Here is a 19,566-nt window from a genome sequence, read left to right as displayed (position 1 = left end):
CTGCTGATCAGCATCGCCTGCCCGACACAGTTCCCTATTTCGCACAAACACAAATGCAAATCGAGCAAAATATAAGTCTGACCAAAAGATGTACTGGGACGATGTCTCGCAGCTGCCTGAACCGCAGGGCCGCCCGCACCCGACGGCCCCAGACTGAAGGCTGACACTTGCATAAGAACATAAGAAATAGGAACAGGAGTAGGCCATACGGCCCCTCGGGCCTGCTCTGCCATTCAATACGATCATGGCTGATCTAATCATGGACTCAGGTCCACTTTCCCGCCCGCTTGTGTACGCAGTGAGCTGAGAGACCGAGAGACACAAAAATTGTCAGCAAAATGCAGCCCGCTTACTGGGCAAAGCTCCTCAGTAAGTCGAAATCAAAACACTGCGGATGCTGGAATCTGAAATAAAAACAGAAAACGCTGGAAATCTCAGCGGGTCAGGCAGCTTCTGTGGAGAGAGAAACAAAGAAGTTAATGTTTCACGTCGATGGCCCTTCATCAGATCCGGCAACAGTTCGAAATGGAACAGACTCTTAAGGAAGTGCAAGGGGCCCTGAAAGGGAGGAGGCATAGAAACATAGAAACATAGAAATTTACCGCGCAGAAGGAGGCCATTTCGGCCCATCGTGTCCGTGCCGGCCGACAAAGAGCCGCACGGCCCTCGGTCAGCAGCCCTGAAGGTTACATATAAACCGAAGGACAAAAAGGGGATGGTAATGGGACAAGTTAAGAAACAAAAGATGAATCTTTTAGTGATGTATTTTAGTGATGTTGGTTGAAGAATAAATGCTGGCCAGAACATCATAGGCAGTCCCTCGGAATCGAGCAAGACTTGCTTCCACTCCCAAAGTGAGTTCTCTGTTGGCTGAACAGTTCAATACGAGAGCCACAGACCCTGTTACAGGTGGAACAGACATTCGTCGAAGGAAGGGGTGGGAGGGGCTGGTTTGCCGTGCGCTCCTTCCGCTGCCTGCGCCTGACCTCTTCACGCTCTCGGCGTTGAGACTCGAAGAGCTCAACGCCTTCCCGGACGCACTTTCTCCACCTCGGGCGGTCTTCGGCCAGGGTCTCCCAGCTGTCAGCGGTGATGTCGCACTTTACCAGGGAGGCTTTGAAGGTGTCCTTATAACGTTTCCACTGCCCACCTTTGGCTCGTTTACCATGAAGGAGCTCCGCATAGAGCATTTGCTTCGGGAGTCTCGTGTCTGGCATGAGAACTAAGTGGCCTGCCCAGCGAAGCTGATCGAGTGCGGTCAGTGCTTCAATACTGGGGATGTTGGCCTGGACAAGGACACTGATGTTGGTGCGCCTGTCCTCCCAGGGGATTTGCAGGATCTTGAGGAGACATCGTTGGTGATATATCTCCAGCGACTTGAGTTGCCTTCTTTAAATCGTCCACGTCTCTGAGCCATACAGGAGGGCGGGTATTACTACAGTCCTGTAGACCATGAGCTTGGTGGTAGATTTGAGGGCCTGGTCTTCAAACACTCTTTTCCTCAGACAAACATCAGGGAGAACGCCCCTGTTTTTGAAAATAGTGCCATGGGATCTTTTACATCCTCCTGAGGGGGCAGGAAGGGGGCTTCGGCTTAACGTCTCATCTGAAAGACGGCACCTCCGACAGTGCAGCACTGGGACTGTCAGCCTTGTTTTACACGTTCAAGTCTCTGGAGTAAAATTTGAACTCGGAACCTTCTGACTCAAAGTCGAGAATACTACCCCTGAGCCAAGGAATAACAGGAAAGGCCATGCACGGTGCCAGTGTTTAATGCAGACATTTTATACAGAGCTCCCCATGCAAGGGTTTCCATTCCAGAGATAAACGAGTGCTGCTCACAGCCCACCCACCATCCCCATTAATTGTGTGGAGCTCACTCGATTGTATCAATTGCTGAATTTGCTTATAGAAATGTAGAAACATAGAAATTTACCGCGCAGAAGGAGGCCATTTCAGCCCATCGTGTCCGCGCCGGCCGACAAAGAGCCGCACGGCCCTCGGTCAGCAGCCCTGAAGGTTACATATAAACCTATGAACAATGGCGGAAAGGTAAAGAGCACCCAGCCCAACCAGTCCGCCCCACACACCTGCGACACTCCTCACATTGAAACATTCTACACTCCACCCCAACCGGAGCCATGTGATCTCCTGGGAGAGGCGAAAAATCCAGATAAAAACCCAGACCAATTCGGGGGGAAAAATCTGGGAAAATTCCTCTCCGACCCATCGAGGCAGTCTAGGAGATCACCCTGGCCGTATTCGATTCCCTGCAGTACTTACCATCATATCTGCGCCGGCCAACTAGAGGTTATCCAGACTAATCCTCATCTTGAAGGAGGTGAAAGACCTCAGTTACATGAGGGACTCGAGAAGCTGGACTTGTTCTCCTTTGAGCAGGGAAGGTGAAGGAGATTTGATTGGGGTGGGGGGGGTTTAAATTCTTGAGGGGGTTTGATGGCGTAAGTAAGGAGAAACTGCTTCCAATGGCCGAAGATTTGTTCACCAGAGGACACGGATTAAAGGTATTTGGAAAAAGAAGAAGAAACAAGAAGAAGAGCAAATTCAGCAGTGAGTTAGGATCTGGAACACACTGCCTGAAAGGGCGCTGGAAGCAGATCTCATAACTTTCAAAAGGAAATTGGATACATTTTTGAAAGGGTAAAATTTGCAGGACATTTGGGAAAGAGAGCAGGGAAGTGGGACTAATTGAGGAGCTCTTTCAAAGAGCGGGAACAGGCATGATGGGCCGAATGGCCCTTCCTTCTGTGCTTTGTGATTCTATGAGAGGACAGCCCAGAGCACCAGAGCCAACGATCTGTGGCGAGTGGTGGCGGTCCCATCGAGCCTCTGCCCTCTCGCCCTCTGTGAAGGGAGAAGGGTTTTGAAACCTTGGAGAGGGAGGCCGGAATCTGGCCTGGAAGGAGCCAGCATGGCAGCTGAAGGTTGACGAATTTCTGGTCGTCGCCCCTATTCCGTCCCACAATAACCGCCGGCAATGTGAAGCCCTCATGTCCTTCCATCTGCTTCGAATTGCAGGTGAAGTCTGGTCGGGAAACCCTCGTAACCGCTCTTCCGGTTGCTCTCCTCCAGATGGGCTTGAGGGAGTACTCAGAGGCTCCACAAGATGCTGGCCGTAGCAGTACTAGAACTGCACACCACTCACACGATCCCTTACTAACACTGGATTTTCGGCTTTGATGATTTCGGGGCAGTAATGGCGGCGGGCGGTAACGTTAGCGCCTGGGCGCAGTTTGCATCTGATAGAGAATTCAAACAGGCTGCATTTAGACAGGTTGAGAAAACACAGACTCCCATGTCGACGTGCAGTTCAGCATGTTGCATTAAATCATCAATCAACTTGACATTTTAGGACCTTGGGTAGTGAGCCAATTAAAAGGTTAAAAGACTATTAATTGAGCCAATAAGGTCAAAGAAGGCGAGTTCTTTTCTGTAAATTGAACCCGGTATAAATACAGCCATTTTGGCCATGTGATATCAGAAGGACAAAGACCTGGCTTAAAGCCAAGAGCTTGTTACTGCGGCCAAAATAAAGTGATATTAAAACTACAATTGGAGTTCGTATTTCATTGGAACTCAGTCAGCAAAATTGGGCAGCTGGGCCCTGAGTCAGGGGGAGCAGTGCTAAGGGAGGCGGTGTACACCTCTCTTTGGGGATTCGCATGGGAAAATCCCAAGCTAAAGAGCCGGGCCGGGAGCGCTCCCAGAGACGCCTAGGGAGAAAAAAAAACTTTTAAAAACTCCACAAAAATATTCTCAAAACATTGCCCACCCCACCACAACACAAATCGCAAAAAAAAAAGAAAAAACAATCACACTTACTTTAGGGGTCCATTACTCACCTCTCCGCTGTCGGTATAGGTTCCCCGCCCGATTTCCCAGGCGGTCGCTGCGGCGCGCGCTGTGGGGCGGACGGTTCGGGCGGGAGTCAAAACTCGCGCCGGTGTCGCAACCGGCGATACACACACCGGGAGCAGCTCTTCCGGGCGGTGCTGCTCCCTGCCACCACTAAACCGGCCCCGAGGATGGCCGTGGGGCGCTGGAGGCTGACTGCCCGCCCAGAACACCTCACCGCTGCTCCGGGGGCAAGAATCTGTCCCTGTCACTAGCTCAGAGACATTCACCCTGGGCTGTTAAGAGTCAGAGGCGAGTGAACTGGGCGATGCAGAGATCAGGAATGAACAGGGACAGCTACTGCTGGACCAGAGTGATGTCATCAAGGTCCAGGTCGCTGATTGGAGCGTGGGCAGATACAGCAGGAGCGGCGAGGTCGGGGCGAAGGAGCGGCGCGAGACTCTGGAGGGACGTGATCGGGGCCCAGGGGAGGCGTGAGTTCAGGGCCAAGGGCCCAGAGGCAGCACGGGCCAGCCCACACTGCGATATGTGTGCACACTAGGTCCGTGCAGCAGAGCTGGACTCCAGTCGTCTTGGGTAACCCTTGCCACTGGACCAAGACCTAGCTCTGTCAAGCCCGTGTGGTGGCTGGTGTGCAACGGCCACCCCACGGTAAAAAAATTCACGCACAGGCATCTTCCACCCTTCAGGATGTAGTTCGGGTCGTTCATTGAAACACCTGTGAACTCGTCCTTTTTTGGCGTGGAAGCAAGTCAGCCTCGTTGTGAGGGACCGCCAATGATAATGATTAGGAGGAGGATGTTGCGAGCTGGACCTTATGTTGCCCTTCGGCTGAAGACGCTGGGGGTTTGTATCCATTACAGGGTTCTGCTTTTAAAAGGACGATGCTGGTACAGCATCGGCTGTGGCTCAGTGGGGTATCACTCTCACTGCTGAGTCAGAAGGTCATGGGCTCAAGTCCCACTCCACAGACTTGAGCGTAAAACCTAGGCTGACACTGTCGGTGCAGTGCTGAGGGAGTGCTGCACTGTTTGCAGTGCCGACGTTTGGATGAGACATTAAACTGAGGGCCCGTCTGCTCTCTAATGGACGTAAAATATTCCACGGCACTGTTTGAAACATATAAGATTCTGAGGGGGCTGGACAGGGTAGATGCAGAGAGGATGTTTCCCCTCGTGGGGCAATCTAGAACTAGGGGGCATCGTTTCAGAATAAGACGGAGATGAGGAGGAATTTCTTCTCTCAGAGGGTCGTGTATCTTTGGAATTCCCTGCCCCAGAGAGCTGTGGAGGCTGAGTCATTGAATATCTTCAAGGTGGAGATAGACAGATTTTTCAATTACAGGGGAGGCAAGGTGAATGTCACAAGTGAGAAATCGCTTTCGTTACCGTGACACCAATGCAATGCATGAATGTGATGAAAGACACCTGCAACAGGCAATTACATTTCACGTGAGGCTTTTTAGGAACAGGAGGAGGCCGTTGAGCCCCTCGAGCCTGTTCCTCCATTCAATGAGATCACGGCTGATCTGTTCCTCAACTCCATTTCGTCAGCTTAGCACCATTTCCCTCAATACCCATTGTAAAGTATGCACTTGTGAGCATGCTCACGGGTTTGTCGAGCTGTTGAGTTGGGAGTGGCTTAGCCAGTCACGTGATGTTCACAAGACTCAATAAAACCCCAGCCAGTTGGGTTTGGGGGATCCACGATGAGGCAGGTGGTTGTGAGCCCGGTGGATGAACTGGTAATGAGTAGTGTGATTGTTAAACCTTTGCTAATAAACCAACTAGTTCTTAATAGCAATGTGTTGCTGTGAATTCTTAAGCAAAGAACCCTTGAAGCAAATACATTACACACATCCCTAACGAAAATCTGTCGATCACAGCTTTGAAAGCTCCAATTATCCTCCAAGCATCCACAGCCTTTTGGGGGAGAGAGCTCCAGATTTACCCCCTGGAGCTTTCTGATTTCCCTCCTGAACGGCCTGGCTCTCATTTTGAGATTGTGTCCCATTGTTCTGGACCCCTCCCACCAGAGGAAATGGTTCCCCTGTAATCCAATCCTTCTATTAATTGAAATACCTCAGTCAGATCACTCCGCAACCCTTGGAGATTAAGGCCAAGATACCATTAGCCATTTTGATTACTTTTATGTAACCATGCTCCGGCTTACAGCGATTTGTACACCTGGACACCTAAATCTCTTTTTGTAATGTATTTGCTTCCTGGGTTCTTTGCTGAAGAATTCATAGCGACACATTGCTATTAAGAACTAGTTGGTTAATTTACAACGGTTTAACAATCACACGACACATTCATCATCATCATTGGTAGTCCCTCGAAATCGAGGAAGACTTGCTTCCACTCTAAAAGTGAGTTCTCAGGTGACTGAACAGTCCAATATGGGAATTACAGTCTCTGTCACAGGTGGGACAGACAGTGGTTGAAGGAAAGGGAGGGTGGGACTGGTTTGCCGCATGCTCTTTCCGCTGCCTGCGCTTGATTTCTGCACGCTCTCGCCGATGAGACTCGAGGTGCTCAGCGCCCTCCCGGATGCACTTCCTCCACTTAGGGCGGCCTTTGGCCAGGGACTCCCAGCTGCCGGTGAGGATGTTGTACTTTATCAGGGAGGCTTTGAGGGTGTCCTTGTAACGTTTCGTCTGCCCACCTGGGGCTCGCTTGCCATGTAGGAGTTCTGAGTAGAGCACTTGCTTTGGGAGTCTTGTGTCCGGCATGCGAACAATGTGGTCCGCCCAACGGAGCTGGTCGAGTGTGGTCAGTGCTTCGATGCTGGGGATGTTGGCCTGATCGAGAACACTGACGTTGGTGCTTCTGTCCTCCTAGTGGATTTGCATTACCAGTTCATTCACTTGACTCACAACCACTTGTGTCATCGTGGATGACCTAGGCCTAACTGGCTGGGGCTTTATTGAGCCTTGTGAACATCATGTGACTGGCTAAGCCACTCACAATACAACAGCTCTACAAACTTCTGAGCATACATTACAGTTTCTTTAAAGGCTTCAATACTTTCTTAATTTTTTTGTCTTTCAATTAAAAGTATTTTTGAATTATATTATTTTTTAAAGCATTATCATATGTTCAAATTTTATGGTTGTGGCCTGGTCATGAGAAATTAGTGGGCTCTCACTTTCGCCTCCCGTTTTCCTGCCTTGAGGACACAGTGAAAGATCAGAATGCCCGTCTCAGGGATGGCACACTGCACGGGCATCCATGGTGCCCTCAACCCATACCCACTGGTAACAATGTTGGAAAGTGTGAGGTCATCCACCTTGGGAAAAAAAAACAGTAAAAGGGAATATTATTTGAATGGGGAGAAATTACAACATGCTGCGGTGCAGAGGGACCTGGGGGACCTTGTGCATGAAACTCTTTTTGGAGTTCACCTGCAAAACATAAAAACATTAAACGGTGCCACGCGACCTGGGTGACACTCCAGACATTTACAAGGCCCTTTTTTTTCCCCCTTTGTTTCTGTATTTTTCTTTTTTTTTTTGTTTTTTTTTTTGGGCACTAAAATCACAATTTTCCCCAGTGCCCCCTATAAAAGGGAAGGGGGACACTAAAAGCACCGGCAATTAAAACAAATGAAACTTAAAAACGTAAAATCAAATTAAAATTTGGTTGCCGGGCGTGATGATGCACTCCAGTCCCTCCGGTGCCCACCTCTCGCGGAAGGCCGCGAGCGTACCGGTGGACACCGCGTGCTCCATCTCCAAGGACACCCTGGACCGGATGTAAGAGCGGAAGAGAGGCAGGCAGTCAGGTTGAACGACCCCCTCGACCGCCCGCTGCCTGGACCGGCTGATGGCACCCTTGGCCGTGCCCAGGAGCAGTCCTACGAGGAGGCCCTCGGACCTACCCGCTCCCCTCCGCACAGGGTGCCCAAAGATCAGGAGAGTGGGACTGAAGTGCAGCCAGAATTTCAGGAGCAGCCCCTTCAAATAATGGAACAGGGGCTGCAACCTCGTGCACTGAATAAAAACATGGAACACGGACTCCTCCAGACCGCAGAAATTGCAGGCGGCCTGGGAGTCCGTGAACCGGCTTAAAAATTTGTTGCACGGCACTGCTCCGTGCACCACCCTCCAAGCCAAGTCCCCGATAAATAGTGGGAGGACCCCTGCGTAGAGTGCCCTCCATCGGGGACCCCCGCCTCCTCCGGACGGCAAGATGGTACGCCATGGCGTGTCCGGACGGCCGGCGAGGATGGCAAAGTTGAGGGTGTGCAGGAGCAGCCCGTACAGGAAACCCCTCCGCGCGGAACTGAAAGGCACGAAGGGGATTTCCCCGAGGCGGCTCAAGTTGTGAGGCGCCGGCCCCCGAGGGAGGTTCCGGGGTTTGGCGCCAATGAGGAATTCCGTCCGGACGGGGGTCAGTTCGGACGGGATCTCCCCACGTGCTTGAGCCTCCTCGATGCACCTAACGGAGTCAGGGCCCAGAGCTGTTTTTAGCGACTCGATGGCATCGGCCGCGTGGCGGACGTTGGCAGAATTTAGGCGCCGCGCCAGCGTGTCTGGCGCCATCCAGCCCGCTCCTCCGCCATCGAGCAGGTCCCTGACCCTGGTCACCTCACCAGCCACAGCCCTCTCTTCCGACCGCCACATAAAACCTCGGCCGTGGAGGTACGGATTCCCGAGCAGCGGTTCCTGCAGGACGGCCGCCACTCCAGCCGGCGGAGAGCTGCGCTTGGTGGAGACTCCTTGTGCATGAATCCCAAAAGGTTAGTTTGCAGGTGCAGCAGGTAATCAGGAAGGCGAATGGAATGTTGGCCTTCATTGCGAGAGGGATGGAGTACAAAAGCAGGGAGGTGTTGCTGCAACTGTATAAGGTATTGGTAAGGCCGCACCTGGAGTACTGCGTGCAGTTTTGGTCACCTTAATTAAGAAAGGATATACTAGCTTTGGAAGGGGTACAGAGACGATTCACTCGGCTGATTCCAGAAATGAGGGGGTTACCTTATGATGATAGATTGAGTAGACTGGGTCTTTACTCCTTGGAGTTCAGAAGGATGAGGGGTGATCTTATAGAAACATTTAAAATCATGAAAGGGATAGACAGATAGAGGCAGAGAGGTTAGGGGAGACTAGAACTAGGGGGCACAGCCTCAAAATACGGAGGAGCCAATTTAAAACCGAGTTGAGAAAGAATTTCTTCTCCCAGAGGGTTGTGAATCTGTGGAATTCTCTGCCCAAGGAAGCAGTTGAGGCTAGCTCATTGAATGTGTTCAAGTCAAAGATAGATAGATTTTTAAGCAACAAGGGAATTAAGGGTTACGGGGAGAGGGCGGGTAAGTGGAGCTGAGTCCACGGCCAGATCAGCCATGATCTTGTTGAATGGCGGAGCAGGCTCGAGGGGCTAGATGGCCTACTCCTGTTCCTAATTCTTATGTTCTAACAAACCTTCCTGTCCACAGAGGCAGGTGGGCTAATTCACTGCGTCCCTCACAATGCTTTCTCTGAGAGCTCTGCGTTATGTCAATTCTGGTCTCTTGCACATCCCTGATTGCCAATAACTTGCTATTGGCGGCCATGCTTTCGGCTGCCTAGGCACTAAACCTGGTGATTCCCTCCCTAAACCTCTCCGCCTCTTTCGACTCCTTAAAACCTGCCTCTTTGTTAACTGTTATATATGCATGCTTGATTATTGTGTGACGTCTGTAACACTGTTATGTAACACTGAATGTACCCTTACACTGTAAATACCTTTCCTGTACACCAGAGGGTGCTGCTGCTGGAGACCTAAGGGTTACCTGCACACTGCACACTGCAGGTAACCCAGTATAAACGGGAATTCACAGCTTGGTGTCCTCACTCAGGAGCTGCAAATAAAAGACTACAGGTCTTCACAGTTTAAGTATCATACCCTGCCTCATGGAGTCATTGCTAAAGGTGCCTACATACAGCACATTAACGTTCCTTTGAAGCACCTGGGGATGTTTTAACGACGGTAAATGCAAGTCTGTGGTTGTTATATCTCAGAAGAGCTAAACAGGCCCAGTTGAAAATAAGATGACTAAAAAGCTCGATAAGCTTCAGCAAGGAGACGTTCTCAGAACTCAGTGAAAAGAAAAGCGATATGGTTGTTTGCAAAATTGCAGTGAGTGAATATCAGATCTCACCATGCGTGGAGACCCCTGATTCTGGTTATACAATCTAGAACACGGGTTGCACAAGCCTAACTTGTTCCCAGGAAGCTAACCATAGCCAGAGAGATAGAGCGCAAGAGCTGGGCCACTAATCGACAAACAACTGGACCGGCGGCATAATTTGAACCTAGAATGGAACAAGCTATCGCCAACAACACCACCACTCCCCGAATAACAAGGCATGGCAGAGCGAAGTGAAAATCACAATATGGTGTAAACCATCTAAAACGGTGGTCATTGATGAAATAGATAAAATGGACTTCATATATCTTGTAGTGATGATGATGATGAGTTGGTTGTTGTTATTTGAAGCTTATTTCCTTTTGAAGAAGGAGTTATACCATTACTGGTAAAATGTGGCAACCAATGTCAAGTGCAGGAAGTCCCTGTGACTGTAGTCACTACCTCAGTGGAGTTTGTATGATTGATAGCTGCCCATGGTTAGTTGAAAGTTGTTTAAGAAAAAAATAAAGCATTTATATGGCACCTATCACGACCACCGGACATCTCAAAGCGCTTTCCAGTCAATGAAGTACTTTAGGAAACGCGGCGACATCGGGGATGGGGAGACTGGGGGCGGGGAGAGCGGGGGTGGGGAGAGACCGGGGGTGGGGAGAGTGGGGGTGGGGAGACTGGGGGGTGGGGAGAGCGGGGGTGGGGAGACTGGGGGTGGGGAGAGCGGGGGTGGGGAGAGCGGGGGGTGGGGAGACCGGGGGTTGGGAGACTGGGGGGCGGGGACAGCGGGGGTGGAGAGACTGAGAGCAGGGAGAGCGGGGGTGGGGAGACTGAGACCGGGGAGAGCGGGGGTGGGAAGATCGGGGGTGGGGAGAGCGGGGGTGGGGAGACTGGGGGGTGGGGACAGCGGGGGTGGAGAGACTGAGAGCAGGGAGAGCGGGGGTGGGGAGACTGAGACCGGGGAGAGCGGGGGTGGGAAGATCGGGGGTGGGGAGAGCGGGGGTGGGGAGACTGGGGGTGGGGAGAGCGGGGGTGGGGAGAGTGGGGGGTGGAGAGAGCGGGGAGGTGGAGAGAGCAGGGGGTGGGGAGAGCGGGGGGTGGGGAGAGCGGGGGGGGGTGGGGAGATCGGGGGCGGGGAGACTGGGGGTGGGGAGAGCGGAGGTGGGGAGACTGAGAGTGGGGAGAGCGGGGGGTGGGGAGATCGGGGGGTGGGGAGACTGCGGGTGGGGAGACTGCGGGGGTGGGGAGACTGAGAGTGGGGAGAGCGGGGGTGGGGAGACTGGGGGTGGGGAGAGCGGGGGTGGGGAGAGTGGGGGGTGGAGAGAGCGGGGAGGTGGAGAGAGCAGGGGGTGGGTAGAGCGGGGGGTGGGGAGAGCGGGGGGGGGTGGGGAGATCGGGGGCGGGGAGACTGGGGGTGGGGAGAGCGGAGGTGGGGAGACTGAGAGTGGGGAGAGCGGGGGGTGGGGAGATCGGGGGGTGGGGAGACTGCGGGTGGGGAGACTGCGGGGGTGGGGAGACTGGGGGTGGGGAGAGCGGGGGTGGGGAGAGCGGGGGTGGGGAGAGCGGGGGTGGGGAGAGCGGGGGTGGGGAGTGCGGGGGGTGGGGAGTGCGGGGGTGGGGAGAGCGGGGTTGGGGAGACCGGGGGTGGGTAGACCGGGGACGGGAGGAACATTGATTCCACCAGTAGCTAATAGTAACTCATTGAAATTGCACCGATAACAATAGTAATACCAGTAATACTCTGATTGTCCTCATAACCAACAGTAATATTGTAACTCGCCGATGGAAGTGCTGATAATAGTAATGCCCCATATCCTACCTATAATTGTAGTACTTGTAACCCTGAGGGGAAATTTAATTGAGGTGTATAAAGTTATGAGGGGCCTGGACAGAGTGGATAGGAAGGACCTTAATCCCGTAGCTGGGATGTCAATAACCAGGCGGCACATATTTAAAGTAATTGGTAGAAGGATGAGGGGGGAGTTGAGGAGAACTTGTTTTGCCCAGAGGGTGATGGGGGTCTGGAACTCACTGCCCAAAACGATGGTGGTGGTGGAAACCCTCACCACATTTAAGAAGTACTTGTATAGGCACTTGAAGTAATGAGTAACGGTAGCATCGTAGTTATGTTGCTGGGCTCGTAATCCAGACACAGTTGTTCAAATCTTACCATGGCAGCTGGGGGAATTAAATTCCATCAAATAAATCTGGAATTAAAAAAAATTTGGCAATAATGGTGACCGTGAAAAATTGGATTGTCATTAAAAACCCATCTGGTTCACTAATGTTCTTAAGGGAAGGAAATCTGCTGCCCCTACCCGGTCTGGCCTCTATGTGGCTGACTCTGAAATGGCACAGCGAGTCACTCAGTTGTACCAAATCATTGCAACAAAGTCAGCACTGTAGGAGCACCTTCACCACATGGACTGCAGCGGTTCAAGAAGGTGGCTCAAGAGTAATTAGGGATGGGCAATAAATGCTGGCTTTGCCAGCGATGCCCACATCCCATGAACCAATTTTTGACCAAGGTGGCCATTAACCGGTCCAGGTAGTGGGCGGCCGAGGGGGTCGTTCAGTCCGACTGCCTGCCTCTCTTCCGCGGTTACCTTCGCGCCAGGGTGTCCCTGGAGATGGAGCACGCGGTGTCCACTGGTACGCTCGCGGTCTTCCACGAGAGGTGGGCGCCGGAGGGACTGGAGTGCATCGTCATCCCCGGCAACCAAATTTTTAATTTGACCGTTTACGGTTCACAAAGTTCTATTTGTTAATTTGTCGATTCTAGTGCCCCTTTAATGAGGGGGCACTCGGCTTTATGGTTTAATTAAAATAGTTGTAGAGCTGTTGAGTTGGGAGTGGCTTAGCCAGTCACGTGATGTTCACAAGACTCAATAAAACCCCAGCCAGTTGGGTTCGGGGGATCCACGATGAGGCAGGTGGTTGTGAGCCTGGTGGATGAACTGGTAATGTGTAGTGTGATTGTTAAACCTTTTGCTAACAAACCAACTAGTTCTTAATAGCAATGTGTTGCTATGAATTCTTAAGCAAAGAACCCATGAAGCAAATACATTACAGTACTTAACTCAGTTCAGCACCAACATTTTTAAACCACTCCCTGGGCTCGGAATCAATAAAGGAGAGTTTTCACGGAATGATAAAAATTACAGCACAGGAGGAGGACATTCACACCCCCCCCCCCCAACCCTCCCTCCCCCCCTGCCCAGATCTTGCCACATTCCGTCTCTTCAAGTATTTATCCCCTTCCCTAATAAATGATGCTCTAGTCTCTGCCTCAGTAGTCACGCGGTGAAACATTCCATGGTCGAATAGCCCTCAGCCTTCCCTTCTCCCTTGGTTCTTTCAGTATGACTTTTCCACCTCCGTTCCCCTCGTTTCCCATTTGCCCACCGGTAGAAACACACTTTCACTATTAAACCACGGTAAAGCCCCCAGGTTTCAATCACCTTCTCTCTCTCGAGTCCTCTGCCACGCCCCATCTTGCTGCTGCTGTTCCTTTGATCTCTGCTGGAAATGCTCGGACCCACAGCCATCTCACACCTGACCTCCAGTCTCTCCCACTGCCTAATCCCTGATCCCCTGACTTCGACCCCCCTCTCTCTCCCCCCCCCCACCGCCCCAATCGCTCAACCCCCCCAGACTCCCTCTCCCCCTGAAACCTGATCCCATAACCCCCGACCCTCAGTCCTCATGTTTCTCTCTTCCCCGCCCAAACCCCAATACCCTGACCCCTCTCCCTCCTCCCGCCACCACCCATTTATCAGTCATCCGCTCTTCCCCCACCTCCCCCCAGCCCAACTCACATGTTCTCCAGTCCTTGCTCACCACAAGTTAAGAAACAGCAGAGTAATACATTGCTTGCCAGCTGTGGTAGTTCTCTCGCCTCTGAATCAGAAGATTATGGATCAACCCTGCAGGGTTACAGACCCAGCGCTGGTAATTGGGATTGGACTAGATAACCTCTTGTTGGCCGGCGCAGATATAATGGTAAGTACTGCAGGGAATCGAGTACGGCCAGGGTGATCTCCTGGACTGGTTTCGATCGCCTGGATGGGTCGGAGAGGAATTTTCCCAGATTTTTTTCCCCCTAAATTGTCCTGGGTTTTTATCTGATTTTTGCCTCTCCCAGGAGATCACATGGCTCCGGTTGGGGTGGAGTGTAGAATGTTTCAGTGTTAGGAGTGTCACAGTTGTGTGGGGCGGACTGGTTGCGCTGGGTGCTCTTTACCTTTCCGCCATTGTTCATTGTTCATAGGTTTATATGTAACCTTCAGGGCTGCTGACCGAGGGCCGTGCGGCTCTTTGTCGGCCGGCGCGGACACAATGGGCTGAAATGGCCTCCTTCTGCGCGGTAAATTTCTATGTTTCTATGTTTCTAAGTCCAACTCCTGGCACTTGAGCACAAAATCTGGGTTGACACTGAGGGAGCGCTGCTCTGTCTTTTGGATGAGACGTTAAACCAAGGCCCCGTCTGTCCTCTCAGGCAGACGTAAACGATCTCATGGCCACTATTTTGAAAAAGAGCAGGAGGAGTTATCCCCGGTGTCCTGGGCCAACGATCGTCTCCTCAACCAACATCACTTAAAAAAAAACAGATTACTGGGTTGTCGTCACGGTGCGGTTGGTGAGATCTTGCTGTGCGCACATTGGCTGCTGCGTTTCCCACAATGCAACAGCGAACACTCCCCGGAGGTACCTCAGATGTCCTTATCGTGAAAGGTGGGTCTCTCTACACATTCTCCCATTTGCTGAGAGCAATGTCAAGCGGATCACTACTGACATTGCAAGTGTCCATGTCTCCGCCAGATCCTACAAACCCCCTGGGAGGACAGACGCACCAACATTAGCGTCCTCGACCAGGTCAACATCCCCAGCATCGAAGCACTGACCACACTTGATCAGCTCCGCCGGGCGGGTCAATTTATTCACATGCCAGACACGAGACTCCCAAAGTAAGCGCTCTACTTGGAAATCGTCCATGGCAAACGAGCCCAAGGTGGGCCAGAGGAAACGTTACAAGGACACCCTCAAAGTCTCCCTGATAAAGTGCAACATCTCCACCGACACCTGGGGGTCCCTGGCCAAAGACCGCTCGAAGTGGAGGAAGAGCATCCGGGAGGGCGCCGAGAACATGCAGAAATCAAGCGCAGGCAGCGGAAGGAGCGTGCGGCAAACCAGTCCCACCCTCCCTTACCCTCAACCACTATCTGTCCCACCTGTGACAGAGACTGTAATTCCCGTATTGGACGGTTCAGTCACAGGAGAACTCACTTTTGGAGTGGAAGCAAGTCTTCCTCGATTCCGAGGGACTGCCTATGATGATGATGAATCGGAGCGAGAACATGACACGAGGCAGTAAGACCGGACTACTCACTGTTGCGACGTCCCGAAGCCATTGGGGTTGACGGCAGCGGAAATGGCCACCACTACAGCGGGTAACGCGTAACCGAGCATGTAGAGGTGCGCGGCTGTGCTGGTGGTGCTCCGAGACCCTTTCACTTGCCGCAGGTCCCGCACCATGAGGAAAAGGTGCAGTCCTTCCAGAAACATCCAGGCAAACGCCGCCAGAAAGAAGTAATGTAGCAGTCCCGCTATCACCGCGCACACAACCTGGAAGGAAGAAAGTCCATTCCAAATGTCAACTGGTTTCTGTTGTCTTGAATGATTCCATCTCTGTGGCGTTTACGTTAAACAGTAACATTAAACATACAACTTGTATTTATATAGCGCCTTTCCTATAGTAAAACATCCCAAGGCGCTTCACAGGAGTGTTGTAAGACAAAATATTTGACACTGAGCCACATAAGGAGAAATTAGCGCAGGTGACCAAAAGCTTGGTCAAAGAGGTAGGTTTTAAGGAATGACTTAAAGGAGGAAAGAGAGGTAGAGAGGCGGCGAGGTTTAGGGAGGGAGTTCCAGAGTTTAGGGCCTAGGCAACAGAAGGCACGGCCACCAATAGTTGAGCGATTATAATAAGCTAAGAAAGAAAAGATGAATCTAGATAGGGTGTAAATGGCAGAAACATGGCAGAATTTGTTTTTTAACTTGTCCCAGTACCATCTCCTTTGCCTCACACACTCATCCCTTTTGTCTCTCTAATCTCTCCTGCCTTCCCCCCTATCGCAGACCTTCCCTTTTGTTCTTTCCTCCCCCTCCTTTGCCTCTACACTTGTTTAAAAACCTGTTACATCTCTCGCTTTTTCCAGTTCTGACGACGGGTCATCCACCTGAAATGTTACCTCTGTTTCTCTCTCCACAGATGCTGCCTGACCCACTGAGATTTCTAGCATTTCTTATTTTCATTTCAGATTCCAGCATCCGCAGTATTTTGCTTTTGCATTTATATAGCTCCTTTAACCTAGTGAAATATCCCAAGGTGCTTCACAGGAGTGTTATCAGACAAGCTTTGACACTGAGTCACAGAAGGAGAAATTAGGGCAGGTGAAAGGTAAGTGATTCATGCACAGTACTTGTGTATGAAACACAAAAGGATAGTATGCAGGTACAGCAAGTGATCAGGAAGACCAATGGTATCTTGGCCTTTATTGCAAAGGGGATAGAGTATAAAAGCAGGGAAGTCTTGCTACAGTTATACAAGGTATTGGTGAGGCCACACCTGGAATACTGCGTGCAGTTTTGGTTTCCATATTTACGAAAGGATATACTTGCTTTGGAGGCAGTTCAGAGAAGGTTCACAAGGTTGATTCCAGAGATGAGGGGGTTGACTTATGAGGAAAGGTTGAGTAGGTTGGGCCTCTACTCATTGGCATTCAGAAGAATGAGAGGTGATCTTATCGAAACATATGAGATTATGAGGGGGCTCGACAAGGTGGATGCAGAGAGGATGTTTCCACTGATGGGGGAGACTAGAACTAGAGGGCATGATCTTAGAATAAGGGGCCGCCCATTTAAAACTGAGATGAGGAGAAATTTCTTCTCTCAGAGGGTTGTAAATCTGTGGAATTTCCTGCCTCAGAGAGCTGTGGAAGCTGGGATATTGAATAAGTTTAAGACAGAAATAGACAGTTTCTTAAACGATAAGGGAATAAGGCGTTATGGGGAGCGGGCGGGGAAGTGGAGCTGAGTCCATGATCAGATCAGCCATGATCGTATTGAATGGCAGAGCAGGCTCGAGGGGCCGTATGGCCTAATCCTGCTCCTATTTCTTATGTTCTTATGTTAAGGTACACCTTAAAAGCAGGAGAGCGCGGGAGAGAGGCGGAGAGGTTTAGGGAGGGAATTCCAGAGCTTGGGGCCTGGATAGCTGAAGGCACGGCCACCACTGGTGATACGCTACTTTAAAGACAAAATGCTATATTCCTCAACCCCTTGACTATGGATAGAATGTTACACCAACATCCATACAACGAACTCCTCAGAATACCGACAGGGTCAAACCTGTCAGAGCAGCTCTGCCAGCAGCGCTAAGTATGAAGTCCCGCAAAAAAGTAAGTTAAAGTTTTTATTTTTCAATTCTTTTTCAGCGATTCGCTAGCTAAGGGTTTTGTAAATGTTATTTGAATGGTTTTTGCAATTTTTTTCCCCTCTCTCTCAAGGCCTCTCTCGCAGCGCTCCCGGCCCTGGACTAAATTTGGCAAAACTCACGATTTTGTGCCGCGAATCCTCGTGCACCGGCCCCCTCCCCGCCCCACCCCCGCTCTTACCGCAGACATAAAACCCGAAAATTAGGCTTAAAAACGGCGCATGGATTTTTTTTTAACGTGTGGTGACCGTTGCACACCAGCCACCACACGGGCTTGACAGAGCTAGGTCTTGGTCCAGTGGCAAGGGTTAACCAGGACGACTGGAGACCAGCTCTGCTGCACGGACCTAGTGTGCACACATATCGCAGTGTGGGCTGGGCCCGTGCTGCCCCTGGGCCTTCGGCTCTTCTGGGCCCCGTACCCCCATTCACCTGCGATGTTCCAGGGCCCGGCGCTCGAGCTCTATTTATAGCCCCGACCTGTGGTGGTGTTCTCACACAGATCAATACATTACAACAATGACAGCTCTCCAAAAGAGAAAGCTACGGCTGACACTCGATGTCTAAAGCGATTATCGGATCTCCGCTCAGTGTAGGGCCTGATATGCGCTTGTTGTTGTAAATGTCCTTCCCTTCCCCCCCCGCTCCCCCCACCCCTCCTCCCACCCGGTCATGTCTGCATCTTTTTCTACGAAGCCCCAATTTTAATGTAGTGAGTGAATGTGGGGTTGGTGAGGTGAGCTCCAGGCTCTCCCCGGCTGGCCATCAGGAGGCCCGTTTTATTTTAACTCCTGGCCTCATTTAAATACACCAGGCCCAACTCCATTGGTGAGGCCACACCTGGAGTACTGCGTGCAGTTTTGGTCTCCTTATTTAAGGAGGGATATACTTGCGTTGGAGGCAGTTCCGAGAGGGTTGATGGGGTTGTTTCCTGAGATGAAGGGATTGTCTTATGAAGAAAGGTTGAGCAGCTTGGGCCTGTACTCATTGGCGTTTAGAAGACTAAGAGGTCACCTTATTGAAATGTGTAAGATTCTGAGGGGGTTTGACAGGGTAGATGCAGAGAGGATGTTTCCCCTCGTGGGGTAATCTGGAACTCGGGGGCATAGTCTTAGAATAAAGGGCCGCCCATTTAAAATGGGGATGAGGAGGAATTTCTTCTCTCAGAGGGTTGTGAATCTTTGGAATTCTCTACAGTTCCAGATAGTCACAAGCCCAGACAGAAATGTACTCAGAACTCTGTGTGCACACAACATTGACCTTAGGGTGCCAGCAAACCCACTCAGCCATTGGCCGAGCAGTCTGGCAAGACAGAAGCAGTGGAGGGGCAGAGAGAGGTGATGGAGAATTAGGGCTGGGTGTCATCGGCATACACGTGGAACTTGACATTGTGCTTTTTGGCTTTGCTTATCTCTCTCTCTGTGTCACCCAGCTCACTGATCAATAGCTGACCGACTGTTGGTATTTCCCATGGCAACTGGTAATTATCCCGCCATTCACACCCTATCATCTTTTTCTAACTTGTGCCATTACCATCTCAATTCGGCCCATCATCCCCTTTGTCTCTCTAATCTCTCCTGCCTTCCACCCTATCACAGACCTTCCCTCTTGATCGTTCCTCCCCTCCCCCTTTCAGTGCTCCTGAAGAATCTGTTCATTTCGAACACTCTCCAGTTCTGACGAAGGGTCATCGACCTGAAACGTTAACTCTGTTTCTCTCTCCACAGATGCTGCCTGATCCGCTGAGATTTCCAGCATTTACTGTTTTTATTATTAATGATAATAATAATAATAACTTTTATTTATATAGCACCTTTAACATAGTAAAACGTCCCAAGGCGCTTCACAACAGTGTTACAGGCAAAACAGATAAATTTGACACCGAGCCACAAAAGAAGAAATTAAGGCAGGTAACAAAAAGCTTGGTTAAAGAGGCAAGTTTTAAGGAGCGTCTTAAAGGAGGAAAGAGAGGTAGAGAGACAGAGAGGTTTAGGGAGGGAGTTCCAGAGCTTGGGGCCCAGGCAACAGCAGGCACGGCCACCGATGGTTGAGCGATTATAATCAGGGAT

At 51.2% G+C, this 19,566-nt stretch overlaps 1 protein-coding gene across 1 annotated transcript in view; it reads right to left on the bottom strand.

Moving 5' to 3' along the window:
- The window catches only part of LOC139237769 (adhesion G protein-coupled receptor E1-like), a 75,512-nt gene that overhangs the window by 10,906 nt on the left and 45,040 nt on the right, over positions 1-19,566 (bottom strand). The window contains exon 11 of the mRNA XM_070866953.1: positions 15,389-15,624. Within this exon, the coding sequence (XP_070723054.1) occupies positions 15,389-15,624 (236 nt within the window). The remainder of the gene's footprint in view (positions 1-15,388; positions 15,625-19,566) is intronic.

This window comes from Pristiophorus japonicus, chromosome 24 (assembly GCF_044704955.1).
Source record: "Pristiophorus japonicus isolate sPriJap1 chromosome 24, sPriJap1.hap1, whole genome shotgun sequence".
NCBI lineage: Eukaryota > Metazoa > Chordata > Chondrichthyes > Pristiophoridae > Pristiophorus > Pristiophorus japonicus.
Note: the sequence above shows the minus strand (reverse complement) of the source record. Positions and strands in the feature narration are given on the sequence as shown.